Genomic DNA, 18,078 nt, shown 5'->3' on the forward strand with positions numbered 1-18,078 from the left:
ATATATATATATATAAAGATTGAATCTATTAATCCATTTAATTTCATGAGATTTAGATTTACAATAAAAAATTTAAATAAATAGATAGTCATAACATGTTATATGTAATAGATTTATTATCTATTATCTCGGACTCAAATTGAATTTGAATTCAATCAGAAAAAAACTAGATTTAGATTCTTTACGAATAACCTATATACTATAAGATCAAATAATTACAATAACATGATTCTAATAAGTCACGACTTTTGGCACTAAAATGATGATAATTTATACCTAAAATTTAGACCACAATACTTTAATCATTTCACGCAAAACAATATGAACTTAACATATTAAGCAAACATAATTATATTAGGAAGTATATTTTTTCGAGAGCCTCGGGATTATTATATTCTAAAAGTATTACAGTATTAATCCAAAGTTTTTATTTATATAATTTAAGCATTAGACTATATATTAATTGTCTATAAATTTTAAAAAAAAATTATATATTCATCAAAACTCCCGTGGATATTCATTTAATCCGAATCCGAATAATTTGGATGAGAGTCAAGTTTGAGGTATTTTTTTTCTTTATTTGGTGAAATATATATATATATATATATAAATAGAGGTTTTAGAGAAATCTATCAACAAAAAAAAGGGTTATATTTTGAGTTCATTATCTTTCACACAATATCGAATAATGTTTTTTTTTTTTGTTACAAAAGATTATTTGCAATCCTATGCATGGAAATAAAACTGTTCTTTGTTACAGAAGAGAATATTAAGTTATAGTCAATAAATCGCACGAGAAAATACCAATTGTTTGATACTTCTTTTTGAAAAAGAAAAAGAAAAAAAGAAAATTTGATACTTTAGGATGTTAATTGCAATAAATCCAAATTTAGGTGAGTAATTGGATATCATATTAGATAACTAATTGATCTAAGATATTTGGCCTTTACAAAGCAAAGATAAGAGTTAGCATAGAAACAGAACCTCACAATGAGGCCTATTCTTCTTCCAACGGCTTCCTGCTCCTCTATCCGTTCGTTTCCTTCATTCGCCACCGCCCTCCACCTCTCACCTCAAGCTCGCTGCCATCTATCCTCCAATTCGAATCCATCTCGCAGGCTCGCCCTCCTCCAACTCGGCACTGGTGAGCTCTCAATCTGTATCTTCTCTTGCTCATGAACTGTTCGAGAAAATGCCCATTCGACACCTCTTTTACGATATACTTTATAACAGCTCAAATGCGAGTTGGTAGAGATATATCTGAGTTGTTCAATTAGATGAACCAATCTGTTGGGGGTGTTATCATGCAGTCATTCCGCAGGCGCAATTGTTAGGCGTGGGAACTAAGTTTGCAGGGGCACAGGAGAGCCTTATAGAGACCAGTACCAATGGAAGTTTCATTCGAGTTAGTCCCACAGTTAGCGAAGAAGGTGCCGCAGACTGGGCAAAGAAGGATAAAAGGAGAATGCTTCATGCCGTCTGTTGTGTTGGAGATCTGGATAGGACTATAGAGTATGATTTATTTCATTGCTCCTCTGCTTTCAATGTATTAAGGTTGTTGGCTAATTGGTCCTCTGGGTTATCTTTTTCGTTAAAATATAGATTTTACACAGAGTGCTTGGGAATGACGTTGCTGCGGCGACGTGATATACCAGAAGAAAGATTCTCAAATGCTTTTGTTGGATATGGGCCTGAAGATTCTCACTTTGCTATTGAACTTACTTATAGTAAGTTAACTAATGATGTTTCTTTATGCTGTCACTCTATATTGATGTTTGAAGATCAATTGTGCTAGATTTTTACTCCTAATACACTTAATTTAACTTTTATTGCCTGTTCTAATCAAGTATTGTGGAAATACTTATGTATATGAACATGTTCCTGACAAGATTATGTTGTGAACAAACATTGGCAGACTATGGTGTTGACAAATATGATGTAGGAACTGGCTTTGGTCATTTTGGTATTGCTGTTGCAGATGTAAGAACTCTTTTCCCAGTATATATATGTACTCTTGTTTTGCTTGCATTATTCTATTTAATCAAATTTGTGCAAAGTTGCGTGGAATGCATTGTATGTTAAAATTGTATCTTGCTCCAAACATTCATTTTGCTCTCACCATTCATTTTGCTCTCTTTCAAATCTTTCAGATATCATATATCTTTTCATGAATTGACAACAGGTTTCCAAAACATTGGATCTTGTAAAGGCCAAGAGAGGAAAAGTAATCAAGGAACCAGGACCTATAGAGGGCAGCAGTTCTATGGTTGCTTTTATTGAAGATCCTGATGGTTATAAGTTTAAACTTATGGAAAGGAAACTTACTCCTGAGCCTTTATGTCAAGTAATGCTCCAGGTGGGAGATATTGATCGTTCTGTTGGATTCTATGAAAAGGTTAGTGCATTAGGATGCTTACTCAATTTCATCTTTTGAATCTATTCTCCTTTATATATCTTATTTGTTGCTTGCTCATATTTTCTAGTTCTAAAATTTCTCTTGTTTTAAAATCTAGGCTTTTGGAATGGAGCTTCTACACAAAAAGGAGAATCCTGCCTACAAAGTAAGCATGACGGACAACCTATCTTTAGTTCTTGTGCCAGCTCTTATTCATTTTCTTCTGCCTAAATTATTCATTTTAGTTATTGTGCTGGCCTCTTAGTCATTTTTCTTGCTTTTCGCTCTGGTCCTCTTAACTATGTGTCTATGACTCAAAGTTATATTATTGATTTGTATTGTCTGTGGTAGTCAACTCAAATGCACTCTTTACCAGTATTCAAGTGCAACAATGGGATATGGACCGGAAGATAGGAATGCAGTTTTGGAATTGACATACAATTATGGGGTTACAGATTATGATAAAGGCAATGCTTATGTACAGGTGAAGTACTACTTGTCAGCAAATACAAATTTACTGGATCATGGCTTTACGATTTGCATTATAATAGAAATGGATTGTTGCATATAGAGACTCACATCTCTAGTTATCAGATCGCAATAGGCACAGATGATGTCTATAAAACTGCAGAAGCAGTAAACCTATTTGGTGGAAAGATTACTCGCGAACCAGGGCCCTTACCTGGTCTTGCCACAAAGATAACAGTGTGTTTGGACCCTGATGGTTGGAAATCGGTATGACTCTACACAAGTTTAACAATTCAGGTTTAAGAATTTAAGGTTATGATGCTCATATTAGTTCTCTTCAGCATAGTTTTGTCAACTTCCACTATTATCTTGTGCAGGCCTTTGTGGACAACAAAGACTTTGACAAAGAGCTGCAATGACCGAGCTTATTCGACCACTTAAGAAGAGGCAAAAGTATCACCTAATTATTGTGCATCAACAAATTTGAGTAAGTTTAGTTTCTTTGTGATGATCTATTTATATTCCTTCACCTTAACGCGCTCTGTTTCTTGTACATTTGGGGATTGTTATTTGCACAAGTGAATGGTAATAGCTTCTTCGTGTAGGTCAACCTTGTTGCTCGATCATTTAATATGCAGATGAGCGTGTTCCTTGTAAAAGGGTTTTGGTTTCTTCTATACAAGGAAAGATATATAAATTATCAGAAGCGTCACTACTTTCCCCTGTGATATTGATTATATAATTACATATAGTAGCTTTCACCTGTTGAATCGAATTGATGTGCATTTCTCTCCTCCATGGAGTCCGTTGACCTTTTGATTACATGCATTTTTGCATTTAAAAGCATAAGATGCTATATATGCTGCAAAAGAATTGGATTTTCGTGTTAGCAAAAAGCTAGTAGTTGACCCTTGAGAATTAATTTGCTCTTTTATTATTGATCCTATTATGTGCTGCCAAGTCCTCACTGCAGAAATTTCTTGCAGCCGGGGCTGCATAGGATCTACTTTATATTTTCTTAATTACTCTTTCTTCTGTGACTCTTGCTTTTTTGTTTATCCATATTAACCCCTCCTTTTTTTCATCCCTGTTTTATTATATATTAGCTAATAATTAGAAAAGTCAGGGGTCCAAATACAATTTGGATAGCCTTAAAAAACCTCGAGCCAAAAATAAAGGGAAAGGCAGGGTGTAAAACAAAAACTTCCCTCGTTTATACTTCTTTTTGGTCCACCGACGTTCTTCTCACGCAGTCGCTTTCCCCACGCGCGCACGCGTGCCCGTCTCAATCGCCGAGAGCTCGCTTTCGCCCACGCGTGCGCGTTGTCCGCTCCATGTTGGTGGCCTCGGTCGTGTGCTGCATGCTTCCCTCTCGGGCACACGTGCACGGATACGATCTTCTAAGCTTCTAGAGAGGGAGAAAGAGAGAGATGGCAAATGGCTTGAAAGTTTGGGGAGGTACTTACGTCGGTACGTGATGGAAAGGGCAAACAAAAAAAAGCCCATAAACGAGGAGCATGTTTGCTGGAACTTGGGGCATCTGGGTCTTCTTTATTACCTATTAAACAAATAGCCAACCCAACCCAACAGTGCTTCCATTACGTACACAAACATCTATAGCGAGGTAACAAATAACAAGCCGCAAGTGTTATATATACCTTTAGGCAGAGACAGAGACAAGAGAGAGAGAGAGAGAGAGAGAGAGAGAGAGAAAATATAGAGTTCAAGTAAGAGTCAGGTATATATCTTTGCATGTCACATATCCTTTGTTTTGACCATCTTGGTTCGTCTTGAGTCGTCTTAGCTAGTTTGTTAATTTTAACAATCACATAGATATGGAGCCCAGCGAAGTTAAAGCCTCCTCGGAAGTTACCTGCATCGAAGCGGAGGATTCCGATACCACGTCGGACGCCGGCACCGATGGTCTTCAGGCGGCAGAGAAGGCCGACGACTCGGAGGGCGAGATAACTACGGACGATGTGTTCCATGAAGAGGGTGTTAGGAGTAAGATTTCGTTCTTGGCTGCGATAGTTGGCATGAGAGAGTGCGGCGAGCCCGGGGTTGTGTTAGCTGAAGTTGTAAGGGTTCTAAAGGAGCTGGAGCAAAAGAGAAAACTTATCGGGTTCGGATCCTCTCAGCAACCCGAAAGGACTAATGAAAAAGAATGGAATTAAATTACGTTGACAATTAATTCGTTTTCGTTTGACAAAAAAAGGGCGAGGGGAAACGAATTAAAAAAAAATGAAAATTACAAATATTGTATTGTTTTATAAATGAATATATGAATGGTTATTCCAGGATCGAACACGCAGCAATATAGTTATTGAATCTGGACCCAGATTCCTTTGCTGGGCACCCCTTTGGTCACCACGAAGACCAAGTAATACCCCGGCGGCGCGAGCTCTGGCTTGGGCGGCGCCGCCACTGTGACTGTATACCCCCCGCTCCCGTCCTCGGTGAACATCTCCGTCTTCAGTATCAGTAGCCTCTGGTTCATGGAGAAGCCGTGCGTCGTGAACGGCGGCGCGTACATCGTGACCATCACGTCCTCCTCCTCCACCGCCGCCTCCACCTTGAAGTTCAAGGTGAAGATCCCCAGATACCGCATCCCGGTAGTCGCCGCCGCTTTCTCGTCGATCTCCGCGCGGTTCTTCGCCATTGCCGGATCGAGATACGGCGGGTAGAACCGCTCCACCCTCACTTCGGTTTGGAAGTCGACCTTGGTGAAGTGGTAGGCGTTGTTGGGATTGCTGCCGGCGACCAACACGGTGGCATCGGGGAGCACGGCGCTGCTGGAGTGGTACATCCTGGCGATAGTAGTCGGGGCGAGCGTGCGGAACCGGTCGGCGGGGGCGGCGTTAGGGTGGTAGAGGACTGGGGTGAAGACCGGCTCCCGGCCGAAAAACCACCCAGCGCATCCCTTGCTTGCGCCGTTGATCATGAGGATCTCGGCGGATGGGAGGATGAGCATGTCGCCCATCGTTCGGGCTACCGGCATTTTCTCGACTCTCCAGTTTGCCGTCGGCGTGGTTATGTTGATGCGGCCGCAGCTGGTAAGCGCGGGGAGGAACTGGTTCTTGCCGGCGGCTGTGAAGGAGTTCTTGGTGGCGCCGCCGCAGACGATGACCTCGGCGTCGGTGGGGATTCCCTGGCGGAGGTCGAGGGGGAGGAGGGCGGACATGCCGGACGCGGGGTAGTTGCGGGAGCCACCGTCGAGACGGGGGAGCTGGCGGACGACGATGTGGGTACGCGGGTCAAGGATGATCGCTCGGTCGTTGGCGAAGACGAAAAGGGTGCCGTCGGGGGCGAGGTGGACAAACGGGTAGAGGTTGTTCTCCACGTCGTCGGTGGTGTCGATCAGGAACTGGAGGGGGATCGCCGCCGCATTCTTCTGACCGGCCTGAGGGACGAACTCGTAATTGAAGCCACGGCGGCCGCCAATCACGATGAAGCTGCCATCTGGCAAGATTTGCTGGGTGGCGTACCTACATTATTGTTAAAGATACTTATAATGGCATTACCATGCGTAATTTACTAATTTTTCAATTGCGTCTACTATTTTGTTTATATTGTGAGTTGTAATGAAGGAAATTAAAACATACCATCTACTGTTGCCAAGAGAGTATTGATACTCAACCCAGTTACAGGTGGGACAAGGAGAGATGTAGCGCACGGTCCTGTCGCCCTCGGCGTAGCCTCCGGTTTGCACGAGGGTCCCATCCAGTGCAAACCCCCCGGATGAACACCACGTGTCAGTCAACACCTGCATTCGAATCCCAAAACATGAGGCCCGAAATATAAAATACTGAAAAGATAGGGGTGTGATTAATCATAAATAATTAAATACAACTCGAACCAACACATATTTATGCATGCGTACCTTGAGCGCCCGATACTTCCCAGTGTTATAATCAAACTCAACCGCATGAGCCCAGCAATCCAACGACTTGTTCTTGCTCCGTTGGTCGACGCGGCAGTTGCCGTTGGGCAGTTTAATCGTCGACGGCCCGAGGGAGGTAGTGTCGAACATGATCGCCTTGTTGTCCTTCAGGATCGCCAGGTGCATTGCCGACACCCCGGAGGTATTGGTGATGAGCTCCCACTTACCGGCGAATCCACCTGTGATGTCGGCGGCGGCGGCGGTTTTCGGGGGCTGGTTGACGGCTTTGGGCATATTCGAAGGCACGAGGAAGCTGCCGGGGTTACTGCCGGCCGGCGGGAAGATGTTGAAGAAACTGTCGAAGGGGAAGGGCTCGGCGAGGGTGGCAGCGAGGAGGAGGGGGAGAAGGAAGGAGGCGACTTTGAGAAGAGTCTCCATTGTTGATGAGACCTCTCAGTTGCTTTTCCCTTCTATCGTTCTCTCCCTCCCTCGCTATCTATCCCTATTCGTATTCCTCCCCTCCTCTTATTCTTCCTCTCCCTCTTCCTCTTATTCGAGCGGTCGACCTTTGTACGTGGGGATCGGTAAATATAGCATGGGGGTTTACTGGCTCATGCAAGCTTATAGCGTGGACCGTGTCGTGTTCAACAGTTCGGGCTCGTTCTTTCGCCAAATACCGAAAACGCCATCGTGCTTCACCGGCGATGGTTTTAGTGGACGGTGGCAATTTTGTTATTTGGTGACAGCTGGAGGGTGCATAGTTGTCTGGACAACCGAAACAGTTGGGAGTTAACCGTTGCGTCCAATGTGGCCGTTAGCTTGGGCGAGCGCGTTATTTAACGTTGGTCCAATGGATTGGTGGAACTTACTTGGTCGTAGTATTGGAGCACAATTTTCTAATTTTAATTTCCAGATAATTTTAGACTTAGATTATTATAAGAATACCCTATATTCTTTTTCTCTTACAACATCCAACTTTTATTTTATTTTTATTTTTCTTTTAGAAACCTCTTTACCAAAAGTTTTATTATTATTATTGTTATTTAAAAGTTTATAGATTATATATTGGCTGATTAAAAGATCGATCATTTCTTAATATAAAGACATATAAGCTTAGAAGAATATAAAATAATAGGGTGAGTAATTAGGTCAACCCTCCCATTAATCGAGTCATAGAAAGGCTAGTTCAAACCGTTATATCATCATCGAGCCAAATCTATAAGCCAAAAGTTGTTGAGCTCAATGTTCCAAATTATTGTACCACATAACTGGTCTTCCAATCAATCTCACTAAGGAGCAATCAAACCAAGACAAGCTAACGCACAGAGTATGGATATAGATATTTACTAGTTATTACTTACTACACACTTCTTCTTCTTTTTTTGTTGAGGGGATTCACTGGTCACTTAAATTTGGACGTTTGAATTAAAGGATGAGTGGGCCAACATCCAACCGGAGAAGTCCATCTCCTATTTTGGGCTGGCCCAATAAATATTTGATAGTACTAGAATTTGATATCTAATAACTAGGGTAAAAATAAGTCATTTGATGTGATTCCATATATGAGTTTTATTGAATATGAGTTCTATGTGGACACAAATATGAAATATGTGCTGAAGAAATTATTATTTTTGTCCAAATTCATATAATAAAAATAGTGAAATAAGATCAAATTGCTGGACAATTGAATGATGCTATGTCTCTTCTAGCTTTACAAAATGAATTTAGTAAAAATAATGGGATAGTGCCTCGTTTAATTAGCTGTTTGAGTATTCAGGTTTAAATCCCAGCGGCATTGCTAAAATTGAGACATTGTTCTCGCTTCCCTCTAAAAATAATGAATTTAGTAAATGGCAGCAAATCAAGTAGTAAATACAGATACAATTACGATATATAATAATCAATAATTTTCTTTTTAAACCTCAAATTTGAATGATCCACCTAAAATGCTAAGTTGGGTTGAAGTTCTAAACTCTAGCTCTATTGAAACTAGCCAAGTAATTAACCCAAGATCTTCTTCTTCTTCTCTCTCTCTTTCTTGTGATGCAAAAGATCTAAAACTAATAATATGCATTTGAATATTACATCAACTTGGCCGCAAACTACCATGCCATTCTGCTACCAACTTGTATCCTTTACACATCATAACATTCTGGCCAACAAGCTTCATGATTATTGAGTGTACCATTAAGCATTAATAGATCGAAGTGCATGCTATCTATCTCACTCTCTCTCTCTCTCTCTCTCTCTCTCTCTCTCTCTCTCTCTCTCTCTCTCTCTCTCTCTCTCTCTCTCTCTCTCTCTCTCTCTCTCTCTCTCTCTCTATATATATATATATATATATATATCTATGCTTCTGCAACTTGCGAGAGTGGCTGTGTTAATTTGCATGTCTGGTGGTGGATGCAAGTGGTGGTACGTAGTCATGCAAGAATCTCGATGCTCTCCTTTGATAGGAGAAAAAGAAATGGAGATGATCTCCAAGTGGGTGTGAGGTTTGATTTAATTTCATTTAATAATGTGGAGAAGAGAAACACATCCATGTTACCATTTGGTTGCATGGAAGGACCACATGTGCCCATCTAAAGTTCAATGGTTTAAATCATCAAAAACATGCAAGAGAAATTTATAATGAAAAATGTACTAGAAAATAAATATAAAGAAGAGAAGGAAAGGCTTAAAAGAAGAGAAAAATATATATATACACAATGGTGATCTCCCTATAATGAAGATATAAAGAAGGTAATGACTACATACAATTTCTAAATTATAATTTGTCCTGTAAACGAAAATTCTGGCTCCGCCACTATGACAGCGCTAATGTAGGTATAATCTAATGAAAACATATATGCGAGTCTGAAAGGTGTTTAGAAGAACACTTGAATGGTATAACAAGAGTAACGTGTCCTATATGACAAAGGAATTGCAAGTAAAGAATAATAGATAGGTTGAAAGATACACCAACCTAGGCATTTATACTCTGCATGTAATGAATTGATGCTGTAACACCTTTAAATACATTTTATGTATAGGATTATACAAGACTAGCATATAACAGTTGCATTTATGCTATGCAAAGATTATTGCTCGCTCGATAGGGGGGATGATACCATCAACATTAGATGAAGGCATCTGGAAAATTTTCAGACTCATAATTTAAGATCTAAGTCTAGTTCCTGTGTGTTGCCTGAGTCGGAGTTTGGACTCGCCGAATCTGTTACCGACTCGCTCCGGTGGTGGTGGTGGTGTCTTCTCTTGTAAGCTGAGTCCTGCGAGTAGATGTAATCAATCGAGTTTTAGGTACCTTTTTTTTCCAATAACTGTTAATATATACATACTAAGAATCAGCAGACCTCGTAGCATTGATTGAAGAGGGGCAGCGTTACCGTAGATTGATCGTAATGTGGCGTAGAAATATTATGATGACTGAATTGAGGTCTGGTGATGAAGATGAAAAAAGATAAGGATATATGAATAGTAGTAAGGTTTTCTAATTTTATGTTTAAATAGTTTTGATAGAAAGAATGGAATGAACAAATTAGTACCTGATAATGGAACTAGATAGAGATTCGCAGTACTTTGCGTTGCTTCCTTCAGTTCCATATGAGATCTAAAAACATGAAGAACATAAATTTAAAAAAAAAATTGGATGAAAGATGAAAACTATATTGTTCTAGTTGTTATATATGTACTAAAAGAATGGAAGAATATATTGTTGATATATATCTTTTCCTTCATCAAGATGAGCTTACCATGAAATTCGGATGATAAGTAGTGAACTTAATGGAAGAAGAGGAAGACGACGACGCCATCTCTCGCGCATCCTCCTGCCAAAAGTAGGGAATTAGCATCCACCATGCATCTACCTCTACCCCCATGACATAGAGATATATTATCATAACTTCATTCAAAGTGCATATTTCTCTTTGTGTCTGTGTGTGTGTATATATATATATATAGATAGATAGAGAGAGAGAGAGAGAGACCATGTTGAGGTTGTCATGTAATGAAGATTGGAGAGAAGGATGATGGTATCCAGTCATTTCACTCTGTAATCTGATCTTCTCCAATTGAGCAACTCCAAGGCCTCTCTGAGGTTGCTTTGGCTTCTCTGAATTGCTCTTCCTCCCTTTCTTTAAAGAAGTAGGTCTTCCACTACTGAAGCCAAATTCACCAAGGTTGTCCCCCATCTACTACAACTCCTAAAGTCCTACCTATGATGCCTATCTACAACCCTAGAGAGAGAGAGAGAGAGAGAGAGAGAGAGAGAGGATCTAAGAAGAAGAAGAAGAAGAAGAGAGAGGAATAGTTGAATTTAATTTATAGATCTATTGGAGTGAATACAAGATGGATGGATCCCCAAGATCTCTCCAAAGTTGAGCCAATGACTAGGTTTACAACGGTGGAAAGGGATCGCAGGATGAAGACTGAAGAGAGATACTATGGGATGGAAACTCCTCTCCTTTTTTTTTTTAAATTCTCTTTCTTCCTCTCCATATATGTTTACATTTAATTTGTGGTTAGGATGTTGCTATATTTCTTTATGGTGTGACGTACCAACGTGATATAACGCCAACCTTTATTTATAAATAAATTAATTAATAAACCTCCAGAGCTACTTATTCGTTAATGAACATAGATCTTTGTCTTAAACCTTTATAAAAATCTATCCCAAAACACCCTCTAATTTTAATTTCTCTTCGTACCTCCAAATTAAATACTTCTGTTATTAATATAATTATCTCTTAACATAAAAGAGATTGCCCGTATCTTTTCGGTAGATGGGAGGGGTTGTTAGGGATCCATTTAGAATCGTACCATCCATGTTATCGGGTTTTGGTAATCAGATCCGCTTCACGTGCCGAGGTGGACCACGAGATTATGGGTTAGTTGGCAATTCTATCATTTGTAAATTAGGATGATTCGTTTTAGATTATTAAAAAGGATACTTGGTCAATTATGGCCTAATTATAATTTATTATCATATTTGGGGAGGATTCCTTCTGTCTCCTAATTTGCAAAATATACCAAGATCTTTGTTCATTAACAAATACTGTGTCCGGATATCGGACAATTATATGGATGGAGCAATTTTTATTAATTAAGGGCTTCTTTTGCAAATAATAACATTACTTATTGTTAAAACCCATCATCTCCTTTTATAAATTTAGAACTAATTAATGTTTCTGATTATACTACAGAAAAACACCAGACTCTCTGTTTCTCATCTAAATTAAGAGTAAAGTAATTATATTCCTGGGGTTTTTTTTGAAAATAAATATACTCATGGAGATGAGGTTTTTAATAATAAATCCGAAATGTTGGAGGTTATTTGCTTATTTCTTTTCTCTTTTTATATTAAATTACAATATGATTGATATTTAAAAAGGATCACATGCTCACCATGAACTAATTTTTTTAATATTTAGAGAAGGTTCGTCTATTAGTTCTGTTGTGGACTATGCTTGGCCATACTTAAAGAAAAACGTATAATTAAGGCATGCTTTTAAATTTCGAATTTTGAATTCTTAATTTGAAAGTCAACTTTTATTATGTGGTCTGCTTCTAATATTTAATATGAACAAAGTAGGTGGTATCTCTTTTGCACTATTAAATTTAGAGGTAAAATCATTTTAGGTCTCATTTGTAAGTTTTTCATCAAAATGGAACCCCTTTCATAATAAATTTAATCGGTAGACTAAAATGATCAGCGATTTCACTGTCTACGAAGGAGCTAAATAAAATTTTAAATTTTTAAGTAACTGAGATAAAAAAAAAATGTTTGACATATTTACTTCCATGATCCAAGATGACCCATGAAGTTAAAAGAGAGAAATTAACTAAATTGATGTACATCTAATATAATAAGTGTCATTAGTATCAAACTATTAAAGATAAACATGGGATCCATCAACAAGTTTTATAAACAACTTAAATTTTGACGTTAAATTGTTCAATACAAATGCATATTCGTGCATAAGAAATAGAATTATAATTTATTTAAATATATTTTATAATTAAACACTTATTTATACATAAGATAAATCACGTGATAAGTTATCTATAAAATTTTATCATATATAAAATGTGTGATAAAGCTATGCACATTTTTCGAGCAAAATTTTTAGTATACTTAACATAAGTATTTATAGTTTAGGAGCTAAACATAAATTTATTTAAGTTAATCATTATGCTTTACAATCAAACAATAAAATGTGAGTAAAATTATAAATATACTAATCTTTATTTGGAGAGGTGTACATAAATTTATCCTGTAACTTTTTTTTTATTATCCACACATCAACAGAAACACATATTTGTTATAAATTCTTCTTCTAATTATTGCACGGTTAGTACTTGACACCCTGAAAATAAAAAATAAGAACTCAAATAATGTACAAGAAAACACGTTAAATTTATCATGTTAAATAATCTAAACTTTTGGCATTTACAAAAGAAGATAATAAATTATGAGATTCTTGTACTGTATTGCGTTAACATCAAATGGATATCCCTGATAATGAACTTTGATCTATTAATATTAATGTTGACCCAACTAAAATCCATCCAATAAACAGGTGACGAAATTCTCAGATGAAAGCCAAGTCCTCATCTCATGGGCTAAAACCTCAACATGACAATTGGAAATCTTTAAACTGATCAAATCTAACCATTTGCTCAAATTTAAGATAAAACTAAATCCAAGGAGTATGGTGTGGTCCAATTTTTTAAAGTACATCTCCCCTTTTAAAAACATTAGGGGGAGGGGGTGGGGGAGATGGAAAATATGTGTCTCTTTTAATAAAGAGTAAGAAAGGGAAAGATTACCCATTAAAGTCAAATGACTATATATTATGTTACGTTCGCATCTTCTACACTATTGGCACAATATTTCTACATAAGTTGAGATCAATCGATGACACTGGACATAAGCTCTTCACTTAGTTATCGTTGCCAGCACCATAAGAAGAGCACAACAAGATATTTAACGCGTCTAAAAATCTTTAATAATGTTGGTATAGGTAAGAATAAATATACAAAAAGGTTGAAACCTTAGATCACGTAAAGACTTGACACACACAAACTTATAAATCTCTATCACAGCAAAAAAAAATAATGAACAACAAAACAAAATGAGAAAATAGACAACTGCAACGGCGGTCACAAGCGTACTCAAAATGTCAGCCACCATAAAACTCTGAATTTATTACCCTTGTTGACACCTACTTGCTTCTGAGCCTTACAAATGAGTTGTGTCGGCTTAAAGCTCGGGGACAAGCAGTTAGGATGATGACAAGCCCGATAGCTGCAACAATAGTGACCTCAACGATCCAAGATGAAACATGATGCTAAAAAGAAAGGAGAAGACATAAGAAACGGATGAAGTAGAACGAGTAAAAAAAGGGAGAGAAGAGAGGGAGAAGACCACTGGCAACAACCGAGAGAGCCTTCTTAAAGAGCAGAGTTTTTGTTTTGGTTTTTTGTTCAAAATTTCTAGAATATGAGGTTGGTACCATATACCTAGGCTGGTTATCTTAAAAGTCCTCAGCATGACAACATATATAACACAATACTATAAGAGGTCACAATTGAGATGGAAGTATAAAGAAATCTTAATGCGTGTCACCTTCAACATGCCTCTAAACTAATGATTTAAACTAATGGGAGAGATGGTGATCGGAGAGAGAGGGTTGTGTTCAAATTTTTATTTTTATTTTTCGTTTTTTATTTATTTTTATTATACCAAGTGAACGTATAGAAAATGTGCACCGGATTAATTATACTCTAATTTATTGGAATTTACTACAAATAAGGATAACAGATTTGTGTATTTTGTATGTATAAAGATTTTTTTTATAAGCAATTCAAGAATCAAGAATAAGCTTTTGAGTTCCGATCTCATTAAAATCTATCTTCCCACCACGAATAATTTATAAGATTATATATTATTATATAGATGCGTATTGTGCATGTCTATATTATTACGCATATAAAGAATGTATTCTACTCATTGCACATAAAATAAGTGCATAAAAAGTTATGAAGTTGGGTATGTATTTGCTAATGTGATTTTGAAATAGAATTATCTTATAAATTATTTGGTACTTTCTTAATAGAAAAAAAAGGGGGGGAAATGAATAAAAAATATATCTATATATATATATAGAGAGAGAGAGAGAGAGTCTTTTGCAGTTAAGACCTCGTAATTAAAGCAAGCAACAACCACAGTCCACACTACACGCTCCACAGCGATCACCGGAGAGCAAGTGTCGCGATCGAATCGAGGAAGTCGACGAGTCGATGCAAGAAAGCGTTCTCTCCTCTCGGAGATCAGCTCCCAGCCCGCAGGAGGATGAGGACGACGACGAGGAGGTCGTCGGCGACGAGTCGAAGACTCGGAAGCACGCGTGCCTCGCCTCCCAGATCTTCGCCAAGTACACTCGTCTCGTCGCCTCTTCCAGCCGTTTCCTCGCCGTCGCCTTCTCGGTCCTAGTCCTCCTCTCTGTTCTTGCGTTCTTCTTCTTCCGTTCTAGCCCCGTCGTCTGCGTCTCCCCCTACGACTCTCTCTCCCGCAACGCCCTCTTCACCAGAAATCTCGAGGGCCTCGCATCCGATTTCGGTTCTCTCGGCGTGCCTTGGTGTAAGTTGCTACGAATCTCCGTTTAATTCGATTGGTGATTGGAGTTTTAAAGTTAGGATTTTTGTGGTGTTTTTTCTTGTCTTCTCGTTTGGGGTTTCTTTTTAATTGACGGAGACAGTGGGGGGATTTATGAAATCTTGGCCTTTCTCTTTTGAGTCATGGCTGCATTCTTGGATTCTTAGCGGTTGATTCTGACGAGTTCTTGGTCAAAGTTAGGGTTTCATGGGTTTTTCTTCGTTTTCCCATTTTTAATAGCTTGTTCTTTGAATCTATTATTCTCCCTTGCCATATTCCCAATAGTGATGCTTATAATGCCATGATATGCTGCCATTACCTAATTGTAGTTTGTTCATGAGACTATGGTGCTCAGCAGTTCAAGTGATGCGATATACGAGTCTTTTCTATTGTCATAGTCTCTCAATTCTTGTTCTTGGCTAAAGGCAGATCGAAACATGGGAAAACAGTAGAGTGGACTACGAAGGATCTGCTCATGGGCTTGCAGGAGTTTGTACCAATATATGAGAATCGTCCAATTAAGAATAACATGTATGGGATGGGATTTGACCACAGTTTCGGGCTCTGGTTCATGACCCGGTGGCTGAAGCCTGATCTGATAATAGAGAGTGGTGCTTTTAAGGGGCATTCGACCTGGGTTTTACGACAGGCTATGCCAGAGACGAGGATTATTTCTCTGTCACCACGCCACCCGGAGAAGTATCTGAAGAAGGGGCCGGCGTATGTTGATCAGAACTGCACTTATTTCACCGGGAAGGACTTTGTTGATTTTGGTAGTGTTGATTGGGGGAAAGTTATGAAGAAGCATGGAATTTCAGATTTTAGTCGGGTTGTCGTATTCTTTGATGACCACCAAAATGAGTTGAAAAGGTAATTTTGTCGCACCCTATCTTAGGCAAAAATATGACGCTTCCACATTGTACCAGTGTCACTCTTCCATCATTAATTCTATTTTTGCTGAACTTTGCCTTTTCTCTAGTGATCCCTTTTTTTTTTTTTTTTTTTTTTTTTTTTTTTGGTGATGTATACAAATAGTTTCCATGAGGTGCCAATGTGCCATAATCTTGTCACTGACAAATTCTAGTATGACTCTTGTATGTGCATGAGCCATGCAGTTCACTGACATTACTTATAATCTTTTTATAGCTATAATGGGGTGTGTTTTTAAGTTGTGCACTTTGCTTGCATGTGTAATAGGTTGCAGCAAGCACTGAAGGCTGGATTTCAGAATCTCATATTTGAAGATAACTACGACACTGGAACTGGTGATCATTATTCCTTAAGGCAGATATGCGACCAGCCGTACATTAGAGGTATGTTCCTGTGTGTTTACTTAGGTTTTATGATGCATCTATTCCTATATATGCATTTTTATGCATGACACCTTCATATTGGCATGCTTTTAGTGTCATAATAATGTTAAGGTGAACGAACTAAAATAGCTTAGTATGCAATTTTCTGGTTCTTATGGGCTTGTGCTGTAGCTGCGGAATAGCTTAGTGCTTTTTGGTTTCTTAGCTGTCTAAAATCTTGTTTCAATGCATAAATAGCCTTGGCACCGCAACCCCTGTTATGTTATCCTTATCCTTTTGTTGAAAGTTGGATCTAAGAAATCTAAGATGAACTTCTAATTATTATGTACTTCTAGCATTGTTTTTTCAGCCAAGATTTTGCTTGATGTCATTACACCTTAAGATCTTTAGATCATAGAAAGGTGGTCATTTTCGCTATTAATCTCCTGATGAATGAAGATTATTTTCCCTTTTAATCTCCTAATGAACCATTACAACTTTGTATAAGGTGACAAAAGGATTACAGAAAATATCAAATATGATGTCTTAGTTAATTATGGTAGCTAATTAATATTGAATACTTTTAAGCTATGAGGCCTTATCTTCAATCTACACTTTGTTCTCTTACTCTTGCTTGGTTGACTGTTGTGATTAAACACTTATCTCTGTGTACTCTGCACTGCACATTATGTTCAGTGTTTTTTTGCTATTGTTTGTGTCGACTCCTTTGATAGGACAAATATTTATGCATCTTTTTCTTTCCTGTGGCAGTGGATTGTAATTACATATCTCGCTAACTTGACCTTCAAGATGTTTCATTTTCATTTTTCTGCTGTAGGTGGTGGACACAGCTGTTTTACAGATAGTGATGAGGCAAGAATAAGATCCAAAAGGAAAAAGATGTGGGAGAAAGCTGTGGACATAGATGAATTATGCGGGAAGGGTGATGGTTGGTGGGGTGTTAGAGGATACATGCGAGATGATTTTAACCACAGTAATAAAGCAATTTCGTACGCAGACCATTTCAAGAATAGTAGATTTCTGGAGTCAGTGTTGGATATATACTGGGAGCTCCCTCCAGTAGCAGGCCCCTCGCTAACTCATCAAACCAGATACGATCCTGCCCGTTCGCCAGATCCGATAATTGAAGATGGTCGATATCGGTCATTTCAAAGGCTTGGGCTAGGAAGATTAGAAACATCAGTTTTCAATGGTTATACACAGATGGTCTATGTTCAGATATCTGTCTCAAACTCTTAGGTATACTAGAAGAAAAATTTTCAAGGTGACTTTTGTTGCACTATCTTTTTTGGCGTATTGAAATCTAACATTTGTTTCATCTTTTTGTTTATCTGGTTACATTTTATGGTTGAGAACTATGCTCTTT

General features: G+C 38.2%; 4 protein-coding genes across 6 annotated transcripts; 2 read left to right on the forward strand and 2 right to left on the reverse strand.

Moving 5' to 3' along the window:
- The first annotated feature begins 813 nt into the window (after positions 1 to 813).
- LOC140798340 (lactoylglutathione lyase GLX1-like) lies at positions 814 to 3,569 on the forward strand. Of its 2 annotated transcripts, XR_012110821.1 has the most exons (10): positions 925 to 1,144; positions 1,311 to 1,512; positions 1,603 to 1,727; positions 1,916 to 1,980; positions 2,183 to 2,395; positions 2,514 to 2,561; positions 2,772 to 2,879; positions 2,990 to 3,130; positions 3,241 to 3,350; positions 3,469 to 3,569. XR_012110821.1 is itself a non-coding variant. In XM_073152168.1 (9 exons), exons 1-9 carry the CDS (start codon positions 991 to 993, stop codon positions 3,280 to 3,282), a joined length of 1,098 nt encoding a protein of 365 aa, XP_073008269.1. In that variant the 5' UTR covers positions 814 to 990; the 3' UTR covers positions 3,283 to 3,569. The 2 variants fall into 2 exon arrangements, 1 of the variants encoding a protein (XP_073008269.1); XM_073152168.1 differs by having other exon boundaries at positions 814 to 1,144; positions 3,241 to 3,569.
- A 1,509-nt stretch (positions 3,570 to 5,078) lies between these two features.
- On the reverse strand, positions 5,079 to 7,268 carry LOC140798341 (aldehyde oxidase GLOX1-like). Its single transcript, XM_073152170.1, has 3 exons — positions 6,744 to 7,268; positions 6,466 to 6,626; positions 5,079 to 6,348 (listed from the first exon to the last, which is right to left on the reverse strand). Exons 1-3 carry the CDS (start codon positions 7,179 to 7,181, stop codon positions 5,184 to 5,186), a joined length of 1,764 nt encoding a protein of 587 aa, XP_073008271.1. The 5' UTR covers positions 7,182 to 7,268; the 3' UTR covers positions 5,079 to 5,183.
- Positions 7,269 to 9,687: 2,419 nt separating this feature from the next.
- On the reverse strand, positions 9,688 to 11,223 carry LOC140798053 (protein SPEAR1-like). 2 transcript variants are annotated; one of them, XM_073151778.1, is made up of 5 exons: positions 10,730 to 11,223; positions 10,496 to 10,570; positions 10,289 to 10,353; positions 10,097 to 10,181; positions 9,688 to 10,012 (listed from the first exon to the last, which is right to left on the reverse strand). In XM_073151778.1, the coding sequence occupies exons 1-5, from the start codon at positions 10,931 to 10,933 to the stop codon at positions 9,893 to 9,895; spliced, it is 549 nt and encodes a 182-aa protein (XP_073007879.1). In that variant the 5' UTR covers positions 10,934 to 11,223; the 3' UTR covers positions 9,688 to 9,892. The 2 variants fall into 2 exon arrangements, with proteins under 2 accessions (XP_073007879.1, XP_073007880.1); XM_073151779.1 differs by having other exon boundaries at positions 10,130 to 10,181; positions 10,730 to 11,056.
- A 3,694-nt stretch (positions 11,224 to 14,917) lies between these two features.
- On the forward strand, positions 14,918 to 18,070 carry LOC140798324 (uncharacterized). The gene is made up of 4 exons (XM_073152141.1): positions 14,918 to 15,384; positions 15,825 to 16,269; positions 16,597 to 16,712; positions 17,530 to 18,070. The coding sequence occupies exons 1-4, from the start codon at positions 15,045 to 15,047 to the stop codon at positions 17,949 to 17,951; spliced, it is 1,323 nt and encodes a 440-aa protein (XP_073008242.1). The 5' UTR covers positions 14,918 to 15,044; the 3' UTR covers positions 17,952 to 18,070.
- Positions 18,071 to 18,078: the final 8 nt, after the last annotated feature.

Source organism: Typha latifolia, chromosome 11 (assembly GCF_019914945.1).
Source record: "Typha latifolia isolate L0001 chromosome 11, TyphaL0001v2, whole genome shotgun sequence".
Classification (NCBI taxonomy): Eukaryota; Viridiplantae; Streptophyta; class Magnoliopsida; order Poales; family Typhaceae; genus Typha; species Typha latifolia.